The 18,776-nt window shown below is 44.1% G+C and overlaps 1 protein-coding gene across 1 annotated transcript; it reads left to right on the top strand.

Annotated features, from left to right (window-relative positions):
* Window positions 1–6,935: 6,935 nt before the first annotated feature.
* On the top strand, window positions 6,936–14,947 carry LOC105466535 (ZFP42 zinc finger protein). Its single transcript, XM_011715482.2, has 3 exons — window positions 6,936–7,037; window positions 10,718–10,794; window positions 13,866–14,947. Exon 3 carries the CDS (start codon window positions 13,961–13,963, stop codon window positions 14,945–14,947), a length of 987 nt encoding a protein of 328 aa, XP_011713784.2. The 5' UTR covers window positions 6,936–7,037; window positions 10,718–10,794; window positions 13,866–13,960.
* The last annotated feature ends 3,829 nt before the right edge of the window (window positions 14,948–18,776 follow it).

Below are 18,776 nucleotides of genomic sequence, written 5' to 3'. Positions count from 1 at the left end.
AATACTGTTTGAGTCCCTGGTGCTCACATATTTACTCATATTGATCCATTTCTAATTACACACATAAACACATTCTTCAAACCTTTTCACTACCCACTAATTGGTTCCAACTCATAAGGAAAATCATAGATTTAAATCCTAAAATTTAAAAAAACTATACATAACTGTGTGTCCCACAACTACTTATTTTATACTTTTTTCTTTGCCCAAATAAGGTGGCACCTGTATTATTTACATGCTGATATCATTTGTTCTCACCATTTCAAACATAATATAAAACAAGAACCAATTGTTCTACCATTTCCCTATTTAGACTATATATAGACCTTGTAAAATCTGGAGGATCCAATGTGACTTAATGGTATTTTCCTGGACAGATGTGCATTTTAAAGTATTGGTTTAAAATCCACATTATGGATATAAAAGACATCTAAAGGCTGATGATGTGATATAAAATACATTCCTAAAAGCCAAGGTAATTCCACATAAGAAGCAATAACATTAAAGTTTCCAAAAGAAAGGCTTTCTTACAAGTAGTGATTATTGATTTGAGTCTTGTAAAAGGTATAAACTTGGAATGGGGAGTGGTAAATTTTATAGAAAGGGTGGTATGACCAAGGATATCCCAAGGCATAAATTATACTTTCTAGGCTAGAACTGGAATGAGATTGTGGAGTTTGTATCTGTGCATTAACCGTGTCCTAAATGCAAAATGGCTTCCTGGATCAAATCCTAGAACAAATACAAAGTACATTAGTGGAAAAGCATGGTGAAGACCAAATAAAGTCTGGAGCTTGGTCGATAGGATTGCACCGTTGTTGATTCTGTATTTTGATAAATGTACATTGGTCGTGTAGGATGTTAACATTAGTGGAAGCTGGGTGAAGTATATATGGAAACTCTCTGTACTATCTTTGCAACTCCTCTATAAATCCAAAAGTATGTCAAAATAAGAAGTTAAAAAAAGACCACACCATCTGAGGTTGACTCAAAAGATTCTGAGGGAAAATTTGAGTGATGATATAAAACAAGACAGAGCAAGCCCAGAAAATTTACTCCAGATAAGCCCAATTTTAGTAGGTTTGTCAGTACAAAGGCAAGGGATGTTTGGGGAAAGGGAGGCTATGGGGATAGTTGTCTTAGTCGGTTCAGGCTGCTATAACAAAATACTTTAATTTGAGTAATTTATATTTATTTATTTATTTTGGAGATGAAGTTTCCCTCTTGTCACCCAGGCTGGAGTGCAATGGCACAATCTCGGCGCACCGCAACCTCCGCCTCCTGAGTACAAGCGATTCTTCTGCCTCAGCCTCCTGAGTAGCTCAGACTCCTGAGTAGCTGAGACTACAGGCACGCACCACCAAGCCCGGCTAATTTTTTGTATTTTCAGTAGAGACAGGGTTTCTCCATGTTGGCCAGGCTGGTCTCCAACTCCTGACCTCAGGTGATCCACCTGCCTTGGCATCCCAAAGTGCTAGGATTACAGGCATGAGCCACAGCCTCTAGCCAAGTAGTTTTTAAACAACAGAAATGTATGGCTTATAATTCTGGAGGCTGAGAAGTCCTAGATCAAGGTGCCAGCAGATTTGGTGTCTGGCGAGGGCCCACTCCTCATAGATGGTGACTTCTGTGTGTCCTCACAAGGTGGAGGGGAAAAGGGCTCCCCCATGCCTCCTTTATAAGGACAACAATTCCATTCACCAGGGCAGAGCCCTCATGACCTAACTGCTTACCAAAGGCCACACCTCTTGATACCATCACATTGAGGCAGGTTTCAATGCCTGACTTTTGGAGGGACACAAACAGGTAAACCATAGCAACAGTCCATTCTTAAAAAGAAGAAAAAATCTGGCCGGGCGCGGTGGCTCATACCTGTAAGCCCAACACTGTGGGAGGCCAAGGAGGGGGTATCACCTGAGGTCAGAAGTTCGAGACCAGCCTGACCAACATGGAGAAACCCCGTCTCTACTAAAAATACAAAATTAGCTAGGTGTGGTAGTGCATGCCTGTAATCCCAGCTACTCAGGAGACTGAGGCAGGAGAATCAATTGAACCTGGGAGGCAGAGGTTGCCGTGAGCCGAGATGGCGCCATTGCACGCCAGCCTGGGCAACAACAGCGAAACTCCGTCTCAAAAAAAAAAAAAAAAAGAAGGAAAAATCTTATGAAACTGCCAAACATAGCATTAACAAATCACTGTCAAACTCTGAAGAGAATCTGGGGTCTAAAAAGCAACCTTTAGGCCCTATACTTAGACCCACTGCTAAATGCTCACAGATGATGAAATAAGACAATATTTATAAGGTTATAGTTTTCATCTAAACGGCACAAAATTTTTGAAAATATACAACAGTATGATGACATCTCATTCTTCTCAATGTGAAGTACCAAAAAGCTTCCATTTAGATTTTAGATTCCACTTAGATTGTTTTTTGAAAAGCAGAGTTAAATACGCCTTTTAAAAATCATACTCTACTAAGATATCAAATTCCAAGTAGAAATATACATTACTGACTGGCAGGTTATATTTTTTTCCACAGAAACTCTAAAAATACATTTAACAAGCTCTTTAGGCCAGGCATGGTGGCTCATGCCTGTAATCCCAGCACTTTGGGAGGCCGAGGCAGGTGGACCACAAGGTCAGGAGACCGAGACCATCCTGACTAACACAGTGAAACCCTGTCTCTACTAAAATACAAAAAATTAGCCGTGTGTGGTGACAGGTGCCTGTAGTCCCAGCTACTCGGGAGGCTGAGGCAGGAGAATCACTTGAACCCAGGAGGCGGGGAGGCGGAGGTCGCAGTGAGCTGAGATTGTGCCACTGCACTCCAGCCCGGCGACAGAGCGAGACTCAGTCAAAAAAAAAAAAAAAAAAAAAAAAAAAAACCACAAGCTCTTTAAACAATTGACTGAACTTGGCAAATTAGCTTTACCTTTACATTTTGTATCAGGATAGCAAGATTTGGGTTCTAAACTCTGCTCTGTAAACTAATACCTAGAGGGCTTTGAATAAGGCACTTGTCACTACTGACTTCCCATTTCATCCATAAAGTGGATAATAACAATTCCTAAGGTGCCATCAAGATCAAACAAGTATGCAAAAAGGCATTACAAATGACAGCCAATAATAATGGGAGAGATTTTTTAAATGAAAAATACAACTACAGAATTTCCAAATACCCTAAAATGTAAAATATTATATATTAAACCACAGTGATGCATCTCAAAGGAGCAAGAACAGTTGGGTTCTTTTTGCTGTTGTTTTTGTTTCGTTTTTTCGTTTGTTTTTGGAGACGGAGTCTCGCTCTGTTGCCCAGTGGAGTGCAGTGGCGCGATCTCGGCTCACTGCATTCTTCCCCTCCCAGGTTCAAGTGATTCTCCTGCCTCAGCCTCTGAGTAGCTGGGACTACAGGCGCCCACCACCACGCCTGGCTTTTTTTTTTTTTTTTTTTTTGTATTTTAGTAGAGATGGGGTTTCACCATGTTGCCCAGGCTGGTCTCCAACTCCTAAGCCTAGGCAATGCGCTGGCCTCGGCCTCCCAAAGTGCTAGCATTACAGGAGTGAGCCACCACGCCCAGCCAACACTTGGGTTCTAATCTGAGTTTAGACACTTATTCCTGAATAAAGTTTCTTTGTGCCTCAGGGTTATTTTAAAATGCAAATGAAATAATAATAATAATGACCATTTTAGAAATTTGATTTCAAGATAAAATGAGACTGTGCATGTATTCAATTAATATTAGCTAAATCAAATAGAAATAAACTGAAGCTCTAATAATGAAATAATGTTTTACAAGTTTAGGGTTAATAAGCATTTATAGATAAGGCATGTTTTCTTATAATATTCCGTTCCCAGGGCTCCTGGACTGAAGACTGAAGTTCTTCCCATGGTCTACAGGGTCCCAGAATCTGGGCTGCATGGCCTCTCCACACTGGCCTCCACTCATCTCTCAGGTCCTTCCATAACTATTCCCTCTCCTGTTGGGGAGCCTCTGCCCTCCACGCTGAGTCCTGCTGATCAGGGAAACCTTCCCTAACTTCCGGGCTCTCCTGTGTGGCTCCCATAGCACCGCACACCTCTCCTTCATCGTGCTACTAACAGCTGCATTGTGACATTTACCAGCGTGATTATTTGGCTGGTATCCTCTGACTCTGTCTTTATTTATAATGTGGATATTTTGTTCACCATAAATTTTTGCATTGATTTTGATTCTTTTACATGCCAGGTTAAAATATTACTAACACTGAATACCGAGGGTTTGTTTTTATTTTTTTCCGCACCCCTCAAATTTGCTGCAGACCAATGAGTTACTCACCTCAATCTAGTTCTTACCCTGCTGTTCTGACCCCGCCATTCCGCATTCAAACCCCAGGAGGCCAGGAATACTTATCCACTGGGGCCTAGAACCTTTGTCTGTCTAGGGGAGAAACTCAAATCTCTATAGAGTGAATTAATGCATATTTACAGTTTTTGCATTTTAAGGGTTTTAAGGAAAATATTGATTTGTAACACAGATAAAATGGTCGAAATACAAGTTTTTTAAGTGACCAGGATGGTACTGGCAGAAGAATCACTATGACTAAAATTCCAGCAATCGACAACATTTTTTCTATGCACACCCTCTTTGTGGTCAATTTCAAGAGACAGCCCACTTCTGTTTCACAGTTTAATTGGTTCTGGAGCTCATTTAGGATAAATTAAATTTCCTTGGAGCTGAGTTCATATCACAACAGATGAGTTCATTCGTTTTGGTTTACTTCTTCAGGCCCACGGAAAGGAAAGCTAAATGATAATGGCAGCAAAAATAATCTATGGAAGAGGTGGAATGTGAAATGTTAAATTAGATTTTCTAAACATGCTGTCTCTAATTCCCAAACAGAGCCACACCCAAGCGACCAAATGGAATCAGTGGTAGCGGAGGGGATTATAAGTCAATCTAGTTTATGGCATGCCCCGTGTGAATGGTTAAGGGAGTGATAAAAGGTGGTTTCTCTAACCCAAAGAAAGGATCCTCTCCTTGCACTAAGTGTGTGTATTTCCATCTAGTGAGGAAAAGGGCTTTCAAAGACGTCGTCACTTAAAGGCTTACAAAGAAGGTTCTGTTCAAGATTCTTCGGTTCATTTAAGTATTTCTTATTGAAACACACATGTTAACATTTTTATCTCTAAGGGAAAAAAAAAAAAGGTTGGTGGAAACCTGATCTGAGAATTTGCCCCTGTAGTTTCTAAAGAGACCACAGCAAGGCGCCATAGAGACAGGAGGAGGGAAGTTGAGGCCAGTCGTTCTGACTGGTAAATGGGCCTTCTGACCCTTGTCTGTAAATAATATATTCTAAGGTAAGGAACTAAGGAAGCTCTATTGAAATCGGATTTCAAATGGAGGGGTCCTGCTATGCCTACTAGAGGAGATCAGGGAAAAATAAATATATCCTTAATTGAAAATTATATTTTACTGGCCATGCGCAGTGTCTCACGCCTGTAATCCCAGCACTTTGGGAGGCCGAGACGGGTGGATCACCTGAGGTCGGAGTTTGAGACCAGCCTGACCAACATGGAGAAACCCCGTCTCCACTAAAAATACAAAATTAGCCGGGCTTGGTGGTGCATGCCTGTAATCCCAGCTACTCGGGAGGCTGAGGCAGGAGAATCACTTGAACCCAGGAGGCAGAGGTTGCAGTGAGCTGAGACCGTGCCATTGCACTCCAGCGTGGGCGACAGAGAAAGACTCCGTCTCAAAAAAGAAAACAAAAACAAAAAGAAAGAAAATTATATTTTATTGGCCAACTTCAAAATTGAAGCTTATTCAGAAATAGACTTAAAAAAAACAAACAAACAAAAAAACGGTGGAGAACTGCCCCCAGATATATATGCAGAAAAGCTTCAAGTCAACGTTTAGGAGGTTTTTAAATATCGGTCTGGGTTTTGTTCTAATGGTATGGGTGTACTTACCCGAACTATTACATTTCACTAGACTGTAGCCAATGGTGGGCAGTGACTGACCGCTGCGTTCTGAGTGAGTTGTGTTGCCTTTAGCAGTACAGTCACATTAATGGACAGGAAAAGGAAAAATAAAACAAAGACGCAGTAATACTTTATCTGCGACTGGAGGTAGGACAGGGTGGGAAAGGTGTGGGGGTGTACGTTTGAGTCAACCTCTATTTCTGGGGGTGAAAACTACCTCCACCGCTTGATTTTCACTTCCCCGACCTGCAAGAGCGTTAATGTTTTGTTTTGTTCTTTATTGAGACGGAGTCTCGCCCTATCACCCAGGCTGGAGTGCAGTGGCACGATCTGGGCTCACTGCAACCTCCGCCTCCCGGGTTCAAGCGATTCTCCTGCCTCAGCCTCCCGAATAGCTGGGATTACAGGCGCACACCATCATGTCCGGCTAATTTTTGTATTTTTTGGTAGAGACGGGGGTTTCGCCATGTTGGCCAGGCTGGTCTCGAACTCCTGACCTCAGGTGACTCCCCGCCCCCCCGCCCCGGCCTCGGCCTCCCAAAGTGCTGGGACGACGACAGGCGTGAGCCACCGCGTCCGGCCTAAAAGCGTAAATGTGAGTACACCTACGCGTATTTGTTCAACAGACATTTATTGAGTGTTCACCACGTGCTAATGCGGGGTGTCTGGGCTCGGGAGGCGCTGCCACGTGGCGGATGCGCAGTGCCCGGCGGCCGGGCTGAGGGGTGAACGCGGGGACCGGGGGCCCCGGGCTGAGGGTTTGCGTGCGGGCCGGGTGCCTGCGGGCCCCGGGCTGAGAGTGAGCGCGCCGCCCCGGTGCCAGGCGGCTCCCGGCAGAAGGTGAGCGCGCGGGCCAGGGGGCTCCAGGGCGGCGCCCCGGGGCGGGGCGGGCCACGCCCTCCCTAACCCTGGCGGAGCTGAGGGGTTGGCGTAGCCTGATTAGACCGCGTCAGTCCGGAGGGTGGGTCTTGGGAGGGGGCGCAGGGCAGTCCACGTTTCCACTGCAGTTTCTCCTTTGTTTTACGTTTGGAAGGAGTTGGCATTGAAAATAGCAGAGCGCTTCGCGGTAACAGGGGTGAGTCTTGTCTCGTGGAACTTTTTTCCAGTGGGGAAAAGGGGGATGTGTAGATCACTACTTGGAATGTGTGCGTCAAAAGGGTTAGAAAGTCACGGAGGGGAAGCGTGTTCTCATCCTGGGACCAGGGGAGCCGGCCTCGCCGGGAGACTTCTAGCCTTCGCCCTGCGGTGACCCGTGGCTGGCCACTGGCTGGCCACTGGCCTCAAACTTTGAAAACGGGCAGATGGGAGAAGTAATACACTCTCAATAAAGCGAGTGTCTGGCGGTGATTTCCTAAATTGCATTTTTTATTTTGTTTCAAAACTTCCTGTAAATATGTTTCTTTACAATATCTGGCTAGGTCTTTTTTATATTGACATGCTTATATTGTGATCAAGATACCAGTCTCTTCCCTTTCTTCTCCACTTATCTCTGGAGATGGCAATACGCTCCACTCAAATTACTCTAGCAAAAAACCTAGGAGACTCCTTTTTTTGTTGTTTTTTTGTTTGTTTGTTTGTTTGTTTGTTTTTGAGACAGTCTCGCTCTGTTGCCAGGCTGGAGTGCGAGATGGGGTTTCATCATGTTGGTCAGGCTGGTCTCGAACTCCTGACCTCAGGAGATCCGCCCACCTCAGCCTCCCAAAGTGCTGGGATTACAGGCGTGAGCCACCGCGCCCAGCGAGACTTTCTTGATTCCTGTTTCCCGTCCGCCCTTCATCCAATCCACCAGCGAGCTGGAGGCAGGGGGTGGTTCTTCTGCTTTCCCGCTCTCCCTGCATTTCATCTCCTCTGCCACCGTCTGCTCCAAACCACTAGCAGCCCTTCCCGGGATTCCCAAATCTAATACGTTTTTCTGTTCTCCCCAAATCCATTCTCCATGCAGCTGCCCGGCCCATCTTTTAACCTAAGAAAGCGTGCAGTTCCCTTGTTGGAAACGCTGTAATGGTTTCCATGGGTCCTGGAATGGAATGCAAATGGTACCGGGGCGCACAGTCAGCCCAGCCGCCTGGGCCGCGTCCCAGCCCCCACCTTCCTGCCCGCCGTATCTGCAGGGAGCATTGAGCGTGGCCTCCTTCCCCCGCAGCCCCCGGGAGCCGCCGGGAGCCTGGAACCAGCAGCCGTCGCTGGTCTCTTCCCACCGCCGGGCACGTTTGCTCCTGCCCGCATCTGGCTCCGGTGGCCCCTCTTTGGGGGCCTTTTCCAGACATTCAGGATCAAGATGGCGTGCTCGGTTACCTCCCCTCTCATTCTCTTCCTTTTTATTGAGACAGAGTTTTGCTTGTCGCCCAGGCTGGAGTGCAATGGCGCGATCTCCGCTCACTGCAACCTCCGCCACCACGCCCGGCTAGTTTTTCTTTATTTTTAGTAGAGACGGGGTTTCACCATGTTGGCCAGGCTGGTCTAGATCTCCTGACCTCATGATCCGCGCCGCCTCGACCTCCCAAAGTGCTGGGATTACAAGCGTGAGCCACCTCTCCCCACCCCCCCCCACCCCGCCACGCTTTTTAATAGCGTTTTTCTCAATCTGAAGTTTTTTTATTTGACTCTTAATGCCGGTCCCACACCAAACTGTGTGTTAACGAGGAACTTTGTACCTTCTTCCCTAAATTCAGCACCTAGAACAATGTTTGCTACTAAATGTTTGTCAAATGATTGAATAAGTAAAGGATGTGCCCCTGGAAGTACTTGTGCCCCAGTTTGCGAAATAGAAAATTAAGTGTTGATTTAATATGAAGATTTTGTCCACATCTGCTTTTACCGGTATATTTTCCATGTACAGTCAAGTTCCACGTAAGGACGTTTCAGTCAATGGGCAACCCCATGCACTGTGGTCCCATAAGATTATAAAAGAGCTGAAAAGTTCCTATCCCCTAGTGACATCTTGATGATCCTGAATTTGTGTAGGCCTAGGCTGCTGTGTGTGTTTTTCTCTTGGTTTTTAACGTAAAAGTTTTTAAAGGCTAAAAAAATTTGAACAGACAAAATCGTATAAAATAACATAAAAAATATTTTTGTACAGCTGAAAAAATGTGTTTGTGTTTTAAGGTAAGTGTTATTACAAAAGAGGAAGTTTGCACATTTTAAAGTTTATAAAGTTAAAAAGAGTCCGGGCGCGGTGGCTCACGCCTGTAATCCCAGCACTTTGGGAGGCCGTGGCGGGCGGATCGCCTGAGGTCGGTAGTTCCAGACCGGCCTGACCAACATGGAGAAACCCCATCTCTACTAAAAATACAAAATTAGCTGGGCGTGGTGGCGCATGCCTGTAATCCCAGCTACTCAGGAGGCTGAGGTGGGAGAATCGGTTGGACCCGGGAGGTGGAGGTTGCGGTGAGCCAAGATCACACTATTGCACTCCAGCCTGGGCAACAAGAGGGAAATTCTGTCTCTAAATAAATATATAAATAAATAAATTTAAAAAGTTACAGTAAGCTAAGGTTAATTTATTATTCAAGAAAGACACATTTTTAAATAAGTTTTAAAATTTGCGTAAGTGTGCAGTGCTTATAAAGTCTACCGTTGTCTACAGTGGTGGCCCAGGCCTTCATTCACTCAGCACTCACTGACTGACTCACCCAGAGCCACTGCCGGCACTGTGAGCTCCATTATGGAAATGTACCTACACAGGTGCACTACTTTTTATCTTCTGTGCAGTATTTCTTCTATTTAGATATGTTTATGTGCACAAGTACTTACTGTTGTGTTACAGTGGCCTGCAGTACTCGGAACTGGAACCTGCTGTGCAGATTTTCCGCCTAGGAGCAACGGGCCCTACCGTGTCACCTGGGTGTGTCGCAGGCTACGCCATTCAGGTCTGCGCAGCTGCACTCTGATGTTCACAGATGACACAGCAACCTAAAGATACATTTCTCAGAACATATTCCTGTCTTTGAGTGATACATGACTAGTTTTTTCTGCTGACAGAAATTGGCTTGCCATATAGTTTTCTTATAAATTAATAAATTACCATTTCAATTTTATATGTCATCCTCACAAGCTTGTCTATTGCTATGAGAAATAGCATAATGCTCGGAGATCTGACAAGTAAGAATTTAGCTTAGACAGGTGAGGACCATACTTGAATCTTGGTAAATTCATAAAGAAAACACTCTCTTAGGAGATGCCTTTTTTTTTTCTAAGACAAGGTCTCATTCTGTCACCCAGGTTGGGGTGCAGTGATGTGATCTCAGCTCACTGCAACCCCTGCCTCCCAGGCTCCAGCGATTCTCCCCCGTCAGCCTCCTGAAGAGCTGGGACCACCAGCGCATTTGGCAAGCCCACCCCACTCACCACCTCCCTTGGGAATTCAGACCTAACCATCGCTGAGCTGAAGTGTAGGCGTAGTCTGATTAGACTCATGTTTTTTTGTATGTTTGTGTGTTTGGTGTTTTTTTTTTTTTTTGTAAAGATGGAGTTTCACCATTTTGCTGAGGCTGGTCGCCAACTCCTGGGCTCAAGAGATCCGCCCACCTCAGCCTCCCAAAGTGCCGGGATTATAGGCATGAGCCACCATGCCTGGCCTTAGGAAGTTCCTTTCTGTGTAACACCTTGCATCATTAACAGCCAGCTTTTTTGAAACTTCTACATTAAGTTGCCTAAACTCTCAACTAAATTCCTAGTAAAGTAATTGTATAGGGTTGTTAAATCAGAGATCAACAGCACAATGACTAATGCATACTCATGATTTCATCTCACTAGACAAATGTACTGAGGCTGGAGCCTGTGTGAACAGAACGGAAGAGGCCTTCGCTGTCGTAGAGCTCACAGTCTAGCAGGTAAGACAGACTTTAAGCAAGGGACACCAGAGCTCTGATGAGTGTGAAATAGGGAGCTAGGGGAACACTTAGCTCTGGGACTCAACTGAGTGAAGAATCCAGGGAAGCCTGCCTGAGGAGGTGATGCTTCCACATCTGAAGTATGGGTGGGAAGCAAGCCTCTGTGTGTGTGTTGGAGGATGGGCAGTATTTTCGTGAGAAAAAAGAACATTTGTAATGGACTGATCTGACGCTTTATTGGAGAAAGTTTATTATGTCTGAATAGTGAAATACAAGAGCTAGAGAAGGCAAGAGGTGAACTTGGAGAGAAAAGCAGCAGTCAATTACAGTTACAGGTTGAGCACTTTTTATCCAAAATGCTTGGGACCAGAAGTAGTATGGACATCAGATTTTTTTGAATGTTTGAGTATTTGCAAAATACCCAACATGAGCATCCCAAGTCCGAAAATTCAAAATCCAAAATGCTCCAATGAGAATTTCCTTCAAGTGTCATGGTGGCACTCATAAAGATATCTTACTTTGAGCCTTTCAGATCTTGGATTTTCAGATTTGAGATGCACAAGCTGTTTTTTAAATGGACTAACTGGGGAGGGCAGCTCTGTGTTTCATCCTAGTAATTACTCTCCAAAGGTGCTAATATTGTGCTTCATAAATACTTTCAAATCTCCCTGGTTAATTTCACCTTTTTATTTTTATTTTTTTTCTTTTTTCTTTTCTTTTTTTTTTTTTTTAAGAGAGAGTCTCCCTATTGTCCAGGCTGGAGTGCAGTGGCACAATCTTGGCTCACTGCCTCCTCCGCCTACCAGGCTCAAGTGATCTCCTGCCTCAGCCTCTGGAGTAGCTGGGATTACAGGTGTGCACCACCACATCCAGTTAATTTCTTGTATTTTTGGTAGAGACAGGGTTTCGCCATGTTGGCCAGGCTGGTCTTAAACTCCTGACCTCAGGTGATCCGCCAGCCTTGTGCTCCCAAAGTGTTGGCATTACAGGCGTGAGTCACCGCACCCAGCCCTAATTTCACCTTTTTAAAGGACACAGGCTGGGCGCCGTGGCTCACACCTGTAATCCCAGCACTTTGGGAGGCTGAGGTGAGCAGATCACCTGAGGTCAGGAGTTCGAGACCAGCCTGGTCAACATGATGAAATCCTGTATCTACTAAAAAATATACAAATTAGCTGGGCGTGGTGGCGGGCGCCTGTCTATAATCCTAGCTGCTCAGGAGGCTGAGGCAGGAGAATCACTTGAACCCGGGAGGCGGAGGTTGCAGTGAGCTGAAATCGTGCCACTGCACTCCAGCCTAGGCAGCAAGAGCAAAACTCCATCTCAAAATAAAATAAAATACACCAAAAATAATAGTATTAATAGCATTTAACATATATATTACATATTTTTAATACATTTTAAGAAATCTTAAACTCTTCCCTTACAGTTGGAACACATTTTGTTTTTATTATATGTATTTGCTTTTTACCAAAAGTAAATGACATGCTTCTGTTGAGGTGTTTTGTTTTGTTTTGTTTTCTTAAGTATTTTCAAGCTGTTAATCGTCATCCGACAACTTTTACCTCTGCCTCTTTTTTAGAAACATATAATTTTTCTTCCTACAGAAAGACACGAGGATGATAAACAGGGAGATCTTTTATCAGGCACACAGTTGTAACATTATGCAAGAGACTTTCGTAATAGAAGCAATAACATATTCATGCTATACCTTTTATAATGTCATTGCTGTTAGATTTTTAAGGAAATGATGGGAAACTCTTCAGGGCCAAGCTACCCTGTGCCTTTATTTTCGCATGAATTCCTAAAAGGTGGGAGCACCATGAATTTCATGTGTCTTATTCCCTGGATCCCCGTCTTCTAGAACAATGAGTGGGCACACAATGGCCATGGGCCAGTCTCCCTGTTCTATTGGAACACAGCCAACCTCATTCCTTTGTGTGTTATCTGACTGCTTCTGTGCTCCACTACAGCGGCAAAGCTGAATAGTTTCAACAGACACCACAGGACCCACAAAGCTAAAATCTGGCCCTTTGCAGAAAAGGTTTACCACCCTGGTCTAGAAAGAACCTGGCATGTAGCAGGATCCAACATATTACTTGTAGAATGAATGAAAAGGTAATAAAATAACACGAGCTCACATCGCAGTCAGCATTTGCTGTGCACCATAATCTGTGCTAAGCACTTCGCATGCATTATTTAATTTGAATTTCATAACAGTATTACATAAGAAAACAAGAATAGGGCCAGGCGCGGTGGCTCACGCCTGTAATCCCAGCACTTGGGGAGGCCGAGGCGGGCGGATCACGAGGTCAGGAGTTCGAGACCAGCCTGACCAACATAGTGAAAACCCATCTCTACTAAAAATAGAAAGGGTAACCAGGTGTGGTGCCATGCGCCTGTAATCCCAGCTACTCAGGAGGCTGAGGCAAGGAGAATCACTTGAACCCAGGAGGTGGAGGTTACAACGAGCTGAGATCGCGCCACTGCACTCCAGCCTGGGCGACAGAGTGAGACTCCGTCTCAAAAAGAAAAAAAAAGGAAAAGAAAGAAGACAATATTTTGCTCCCTCACCCGCTTCAGGCTTTTAACCAACTGCCACTTACCACCCCAGTGAAGGTTTGCCCAAGTGCCCTATTTAATATTGCAGGCTTCTGTTTCCTACCAGTCCCTTTGCTTACTCTTTCACACTTAGTCACCTTCTAACACGTGGCATACATTGCTTATTTTCTATACTCATGAGTATGTCTAGTCCATGGAGGCATAGATGTTTGTGTGCCTGTTTACTGATGTATCACAAACTGTGTAGCCTAAAGTAGAGCTAGCACATGGTCCTGACCAATGCATGTCAGGTGAGCAATTAGATATAGAGGGTTCCGATAACTTGTGGGAACACCTAGATAAGATCTGTTTATGACTCGTGTCTTACACAGAGCTCATTCTCGGTCTGTTGGTTAGTTTATCAGAGAAGATGGAAATGTATTATTGGAAATAATGACTCCTAGGTCATTTTTTGACAGTAGCTCTGATACTGGAATCTATTTTAACTAAAGGTTATTATCATAAAGCAGGTGTTTGCTGAAGACAGCTTACTCAGATCACTACTCCCTGGAGGTGGTTGATACATCCTGGTGTAAACCTTCAAGAAGGACACAGTCAGGAAAACATGAACCAGCAACTGAAGAAACGGGCCAAGACGAGACGCCAGAAAGGCCTGGGTGGAAGAGCCCCCGGCAGGGCTAAGCCCGGGCCAGGCAAGGCAAGCCAAGACCTGCAGGCGGAAATGGAGCCTGTGGGCGCCGTGTGGGCCTTCTGTGATGACCGCGTGTGCCATGAGCCTGGCCCTCAGGCTGTTGGAGAGGACGATTTCTCAGACTGTTACATAGAATGCATCATAAGGGGTGAGTTTTCTCAACCCATCCTGGAAGAGGACTCACTTTTTGAGTCCTTGGAATACCTAAAGAAAGGATCAGAACAAGAGCTTTCTCAAAAGGTTCTCGAAGCAAGCTCCCTTCTTGAATGTTCTTTGCAATACATGAAAAAAGGGGCAAAGAAAGAGCTTCCTCAAAAGATAGTTGGAGAGAATTCGCTCGAGTGTTCTGAGTACGTGACAGGCGAGAAGCTTCCGCCTGGAGGAATACCTGGCATTGACCTATCAGATCGAAAACAGCTCGCAGAATTTGCTAGAAAGAAGCCCCCCGTAAGTAAAGAATATGACAGTCTGAGTGCAATCGCTTGTCCTCAGAGTGGATGCAGTAAGAAGTTGAGGAACAGAGCTGCCCTGAAAAAGCATCTCCTCACTCATGGTCCCCGAGACCACATCTGTGCAGAATGCGGGAAAGCCTTCGTTGAGAGCTCGAAACTAAAAAGACATTTCCTGGTTCACACTGGAGAAAAACCGTTTCAGTGCACTTTTGAAGGGTGCGGAAAGCGCTTCTCCCTGGACTTCAATTTGCGTACACATGTACGCATCCACACGGGGGAGAAACGGTTCGTGTGTCCCTTTGAAGGCTGTAACAGGAGGTTTACTCAGTCAAATAACCTGAAAGCCCACATCCTAACGCATGCAAATACGAACAAGAATGAACAAGACGGAGAGTGGTCCTCCAACAGGATACGCAGAAGAGTGATCAGTGACAAATCGACCTCTTGATTATTGTTTCTAGGACGGAATTTTTAAATCAATATTGCAGCCCCAAAAGCGGTTATAATTTGGTGTTTCTAAGATGCTCCCACACTTTGTGATACCATTTTGAGAACATGGTGTATTTTTTTTCTTTTTTGTTTTATTTAGAACTTTGTATTCTTAAAATGTGCTTCCAACAGGAAGGTCAGTGATAAATTGACTTCAAAAGCATGACCTTTAATATAGTATCTGTTGGATTATTAGATATAAGACTTATTTTCATGTACTATAAATATGAAAATAACTTTGAGTTTTAATTGTGTAGTTTTCATTTCTTAGTTTTTGCCTTTTAAATAAATTCTTCAGCCAGGCATAGTGACTGACGCCTGTAATCCTAATACTTTGTTGGGAGGCCAAAGCGGGAGGATAGCTTGAGGCCAGGAGTTCCAGACCAGCCTGGGTAACATAGTGAGATCTTGTCTCTGCAAAAAAAAAAAATTGTTTTTATTTGGTTTTTTTTTCTATTTTTATTTTTAGTAGGCATCTGGCTCTGTCACCAGGCTGGAGTGCAGTGGCGTGATCTCGGCTCACTGCAACCTCTGCCTCCCGGATTCAAGGGATTCTCCTGCCTCAGCCTCCTGAGTAGCTGGGACTACAGGCATACTCCACCACATCTGGCTAATTTTTGTATTTTTTGTAGAGATGGGGTTTCACCATTTTGGCCAGGCTGGTCTTGAACTCCTCACCTCAGATGATCTGCCCACTTTGGCCTCCCAAAGTGCTGGGACCATGTTGGCCAGGCTCGTCTCAAACTCCTGACCTCCAGTGATCCACCCACCTCGGCCTCCCAAAGTGCTGGGATTACAGATGTGAGCCACTGTGCCCAGCTCCCCCAACACTTTTAAACTTAGCTAGGCCTGGTTGCACACACCTGTGTTCCCAGCTACTCAGGAGGCTGAAGCAGGAGGATAGTTTGAGGCTACAGTAAGCTGTGATTGCACCACTGGACTCCAGACTGGATAACAGCAAGAGCCCATCTTTTTAAAAAAGTAAAAAATAAAAATATTCTTCATGGTACATGTCATTGTCCTAGAGAATGAAAAATTTGCAGTAGATAGTCAATAAATGAATGAGTCATTAAACATTTTTTAAAGTCATCTCTGTTTCATTCTAATTTTTGTTTTCTTTTTACCACTGTATCAAACTATATGGAACTCATACGGTTAGATGTGAGCGATTATTTGATAGCGTTAGTCCATTTGAATCCATTTTAGATATTTTACAACTAAAGAATACGAAACTTCAGAAATATGCCAAGTCTGTATTTTAAAAAATCAAAGAGTCTGCATTGAAAAGAGGTACCATTTATTTGTTCTTAAAATTTAGCAAAACTGAACAGACTGATGTTCGGTGTAGGTGAGGTATGGTGGGAAGTTAGGCTTATGTGCGGTTGGGGAAGGTATACATTGTCACAGCCAGTTTGGAAATAAATATTGTAAAGTCTGCTATATTCGTTTATAGAGCTGGCATAGTAGTACCCCCAAGCTAGGTGACTTAGCAGAAATGTATTGTCTCAGTTCCAGAGGCTAGAGGTCCAAAACCCAGGTGTTGGCAGGGCTGGTTCCTTCTGAAGCTGGGAGGGAAGGACTGGCCCAGGCTTCCCTTTTTGGCTTTAGGTGACTGTCTCGTGTTCACATGGCGTTCACCCTGTATCCTCACATCCCTTCCCTCTGTGCCTGTGTCCGAACAAGGATACCAGTCGTGTGGGATTATCACCCATGCTGATGACCTCATGTTAACTTGAGGACTTCTGTAAAGACCCTACCTTCAAATAAAGTCACATTCTGAGGTACTGAGGGTTATTTGCACTAATGTACAAAGGGATCTGTTCAAGAACGTTGACTGAATAGTATTTTTAATAGTAATAAACCCATAACTTAAATGTTCATTAAGGGGAAACGGGCTGCATAATTCATGCCACTTTTGTTCAACAGCAAATGTGCAAGTGTCCTTCAGGGACAGGGCCACAGCTGGAGGCAAGCCACAGAGTAAGAGCAAGTTTCTTGTTACTAACAGATGAGATGGGATCTGGTGTATTTACTTGCTGTGGAAGGAAATTCAGAGAAAGCAGTTACACATGGATAAAGGGAGAAATTGTCGGAAAGTAGCTGGTAAAAATAAAATCTAATGTAGGGATTAACTCATTTTTATCAGTATTAAGTGAATCCCTGATTGGAATCACCGCATAATGGCCAAAAATATGCAGCCATCAAACTTGAAATGCATGTTTCCCCCAGAATTAATGTGATAATCAGGTATAATTAAAATAACCATAATTATTTGATTTTAAGATTTAAGACATCAGTGGAGGTGATGCTAAGCATACCATTAATATAATGGCTTTTCAGGTAATAACAATGCCACACTAAGTAAATGTATCCAACTTAAGATTAATCTTGATTTTTAAAATGCCAAAGTCTAAAATATGTCTTTAAAACAAGTAAAAAAATCAAAGGCTTACATTTTGACGTCGGTATGAGCTAATTGCTACTATGGACTATGGAAATTAATTCTTAATTTGGTCTAGAATTTCTAGTATCATTTTTACAGGAATGTGGGTACTGAGTGAGGACCATTGGTTACGTAATCCATTTGTAAGTGTGGCATTTCCTCCAAACCAAACGCGTGAGTTTAGAACTTGGGATGGGAATTTGGTATTTGGTCAAGATGACAGAGCATATTCTCAGCTTGTTTTGCTTTGGTAGCATTGTGTTTGATTCGCTCTTCTGTGGGTTTCTACTTCGGAGATGAATTGGAACAGAGCACCTCTAACGACCAGGCAAAAGGCAGGAGTAAATAGCAGCCCTCAAGACCAGAGGAAGTCAGGGGCAGGGTTTAGGCTGCAAGCTGGAGAGCCGAGATGCAGGGCACGAAGAGGGGTGGATGGAGATATTTCTTCCTGAACCGTGAGCATTTCTAAAAGGTAGACCAGCCTCTCCACCGGGAGCCAGTCTCCATCCCTCTTGCTGTTCTCAGATGGCTGTTCCTGTTTAGCTCTTTTCTAGAGCTGAAGGGTCCAAAACTCCCTGTTAACAACTCTAAAGCTTAACTGTGTAAGAAACAGCAATCCGAGAAAATGCTTGTGTATCCGGATCCCAAGGCTTAGTCAAATCCTGCCTGAGGAATACGATGCTACTCAGCCAGCTTCCTAGCTGTTTTTGTTTGTACTTTTCTTCCGAAAAGGAACCCTAAAACTGCTAAGAAGGTAAGAGGAAGAAAGCATGTGGATGCAATGGAGGGAAAAAAAAAAAAAAAGGAAAAGGAGGTTAGCTAATGAGGATATATGAGGATGTGTCACCTGAAATCCTTTGTTTATGGTTCCAGAAGAAATGTACACAGGCTCTCCACATTTGTATTTTAAATAAGAACGAATGCAAGATACCTGCACACATACCCAGAGAAAACTGAAAAAAGTCTCGGTTCATCTAGCTTTTCACCTTTCCAGACACTGGCATTTGACAAACCCCAAATCCTGAGGAATGAATAAATATTTTTCTGTTTTCAAGCTGGCATTTGACTTCACAGCCCATAAACAACAAACAGAATCTTACACGTATAGGGTTTTTTAAATTTTTTATCATGTTTATTGAAGATGTATGTGCTGGGCCAGGCGCAGTGGCTCATGCCTGTAATCCCAGCACTTTGGGAGTCCAAGGCGGGCAGATCACCTGAGGTCAGGAGTGAAAGACCAGCCTGGTCAACATGGCAAAACTCCATCTCTACTAATAAAACAAAAATTAGCCCGGTGTGGTGGTGTGTGCCTGTAATCCTAGCTACTTGGGAGGCTGAGGCAGGA

Source organism: Macaca nemestrina, chromosome 3 (genome assembly GCF_043159975.1).
Source record: "Macaca nemestrina isolate mMacNem1 chromosome 3, mMacNem.hap1, whole genome shotgun sequence".
Lineage (NCBI taxonomy): Eukaryota > Metazoa > Chordata > Mammalia > Primates > Cercopithecidae > Macaca > Macaca nemestrina.
This window is presented reverse-complemented; position numbering and strand designations above follow the sequence as displayed.

Coding starts and splice junctions, on each gene's coding strand:
- LOC105466535 (XM_011715482.2), top strand. CDS start 13,961: ATGAACCAGCAACTGAAGAAACGGGCCAAGACGAGACGCCAGAAAGGC.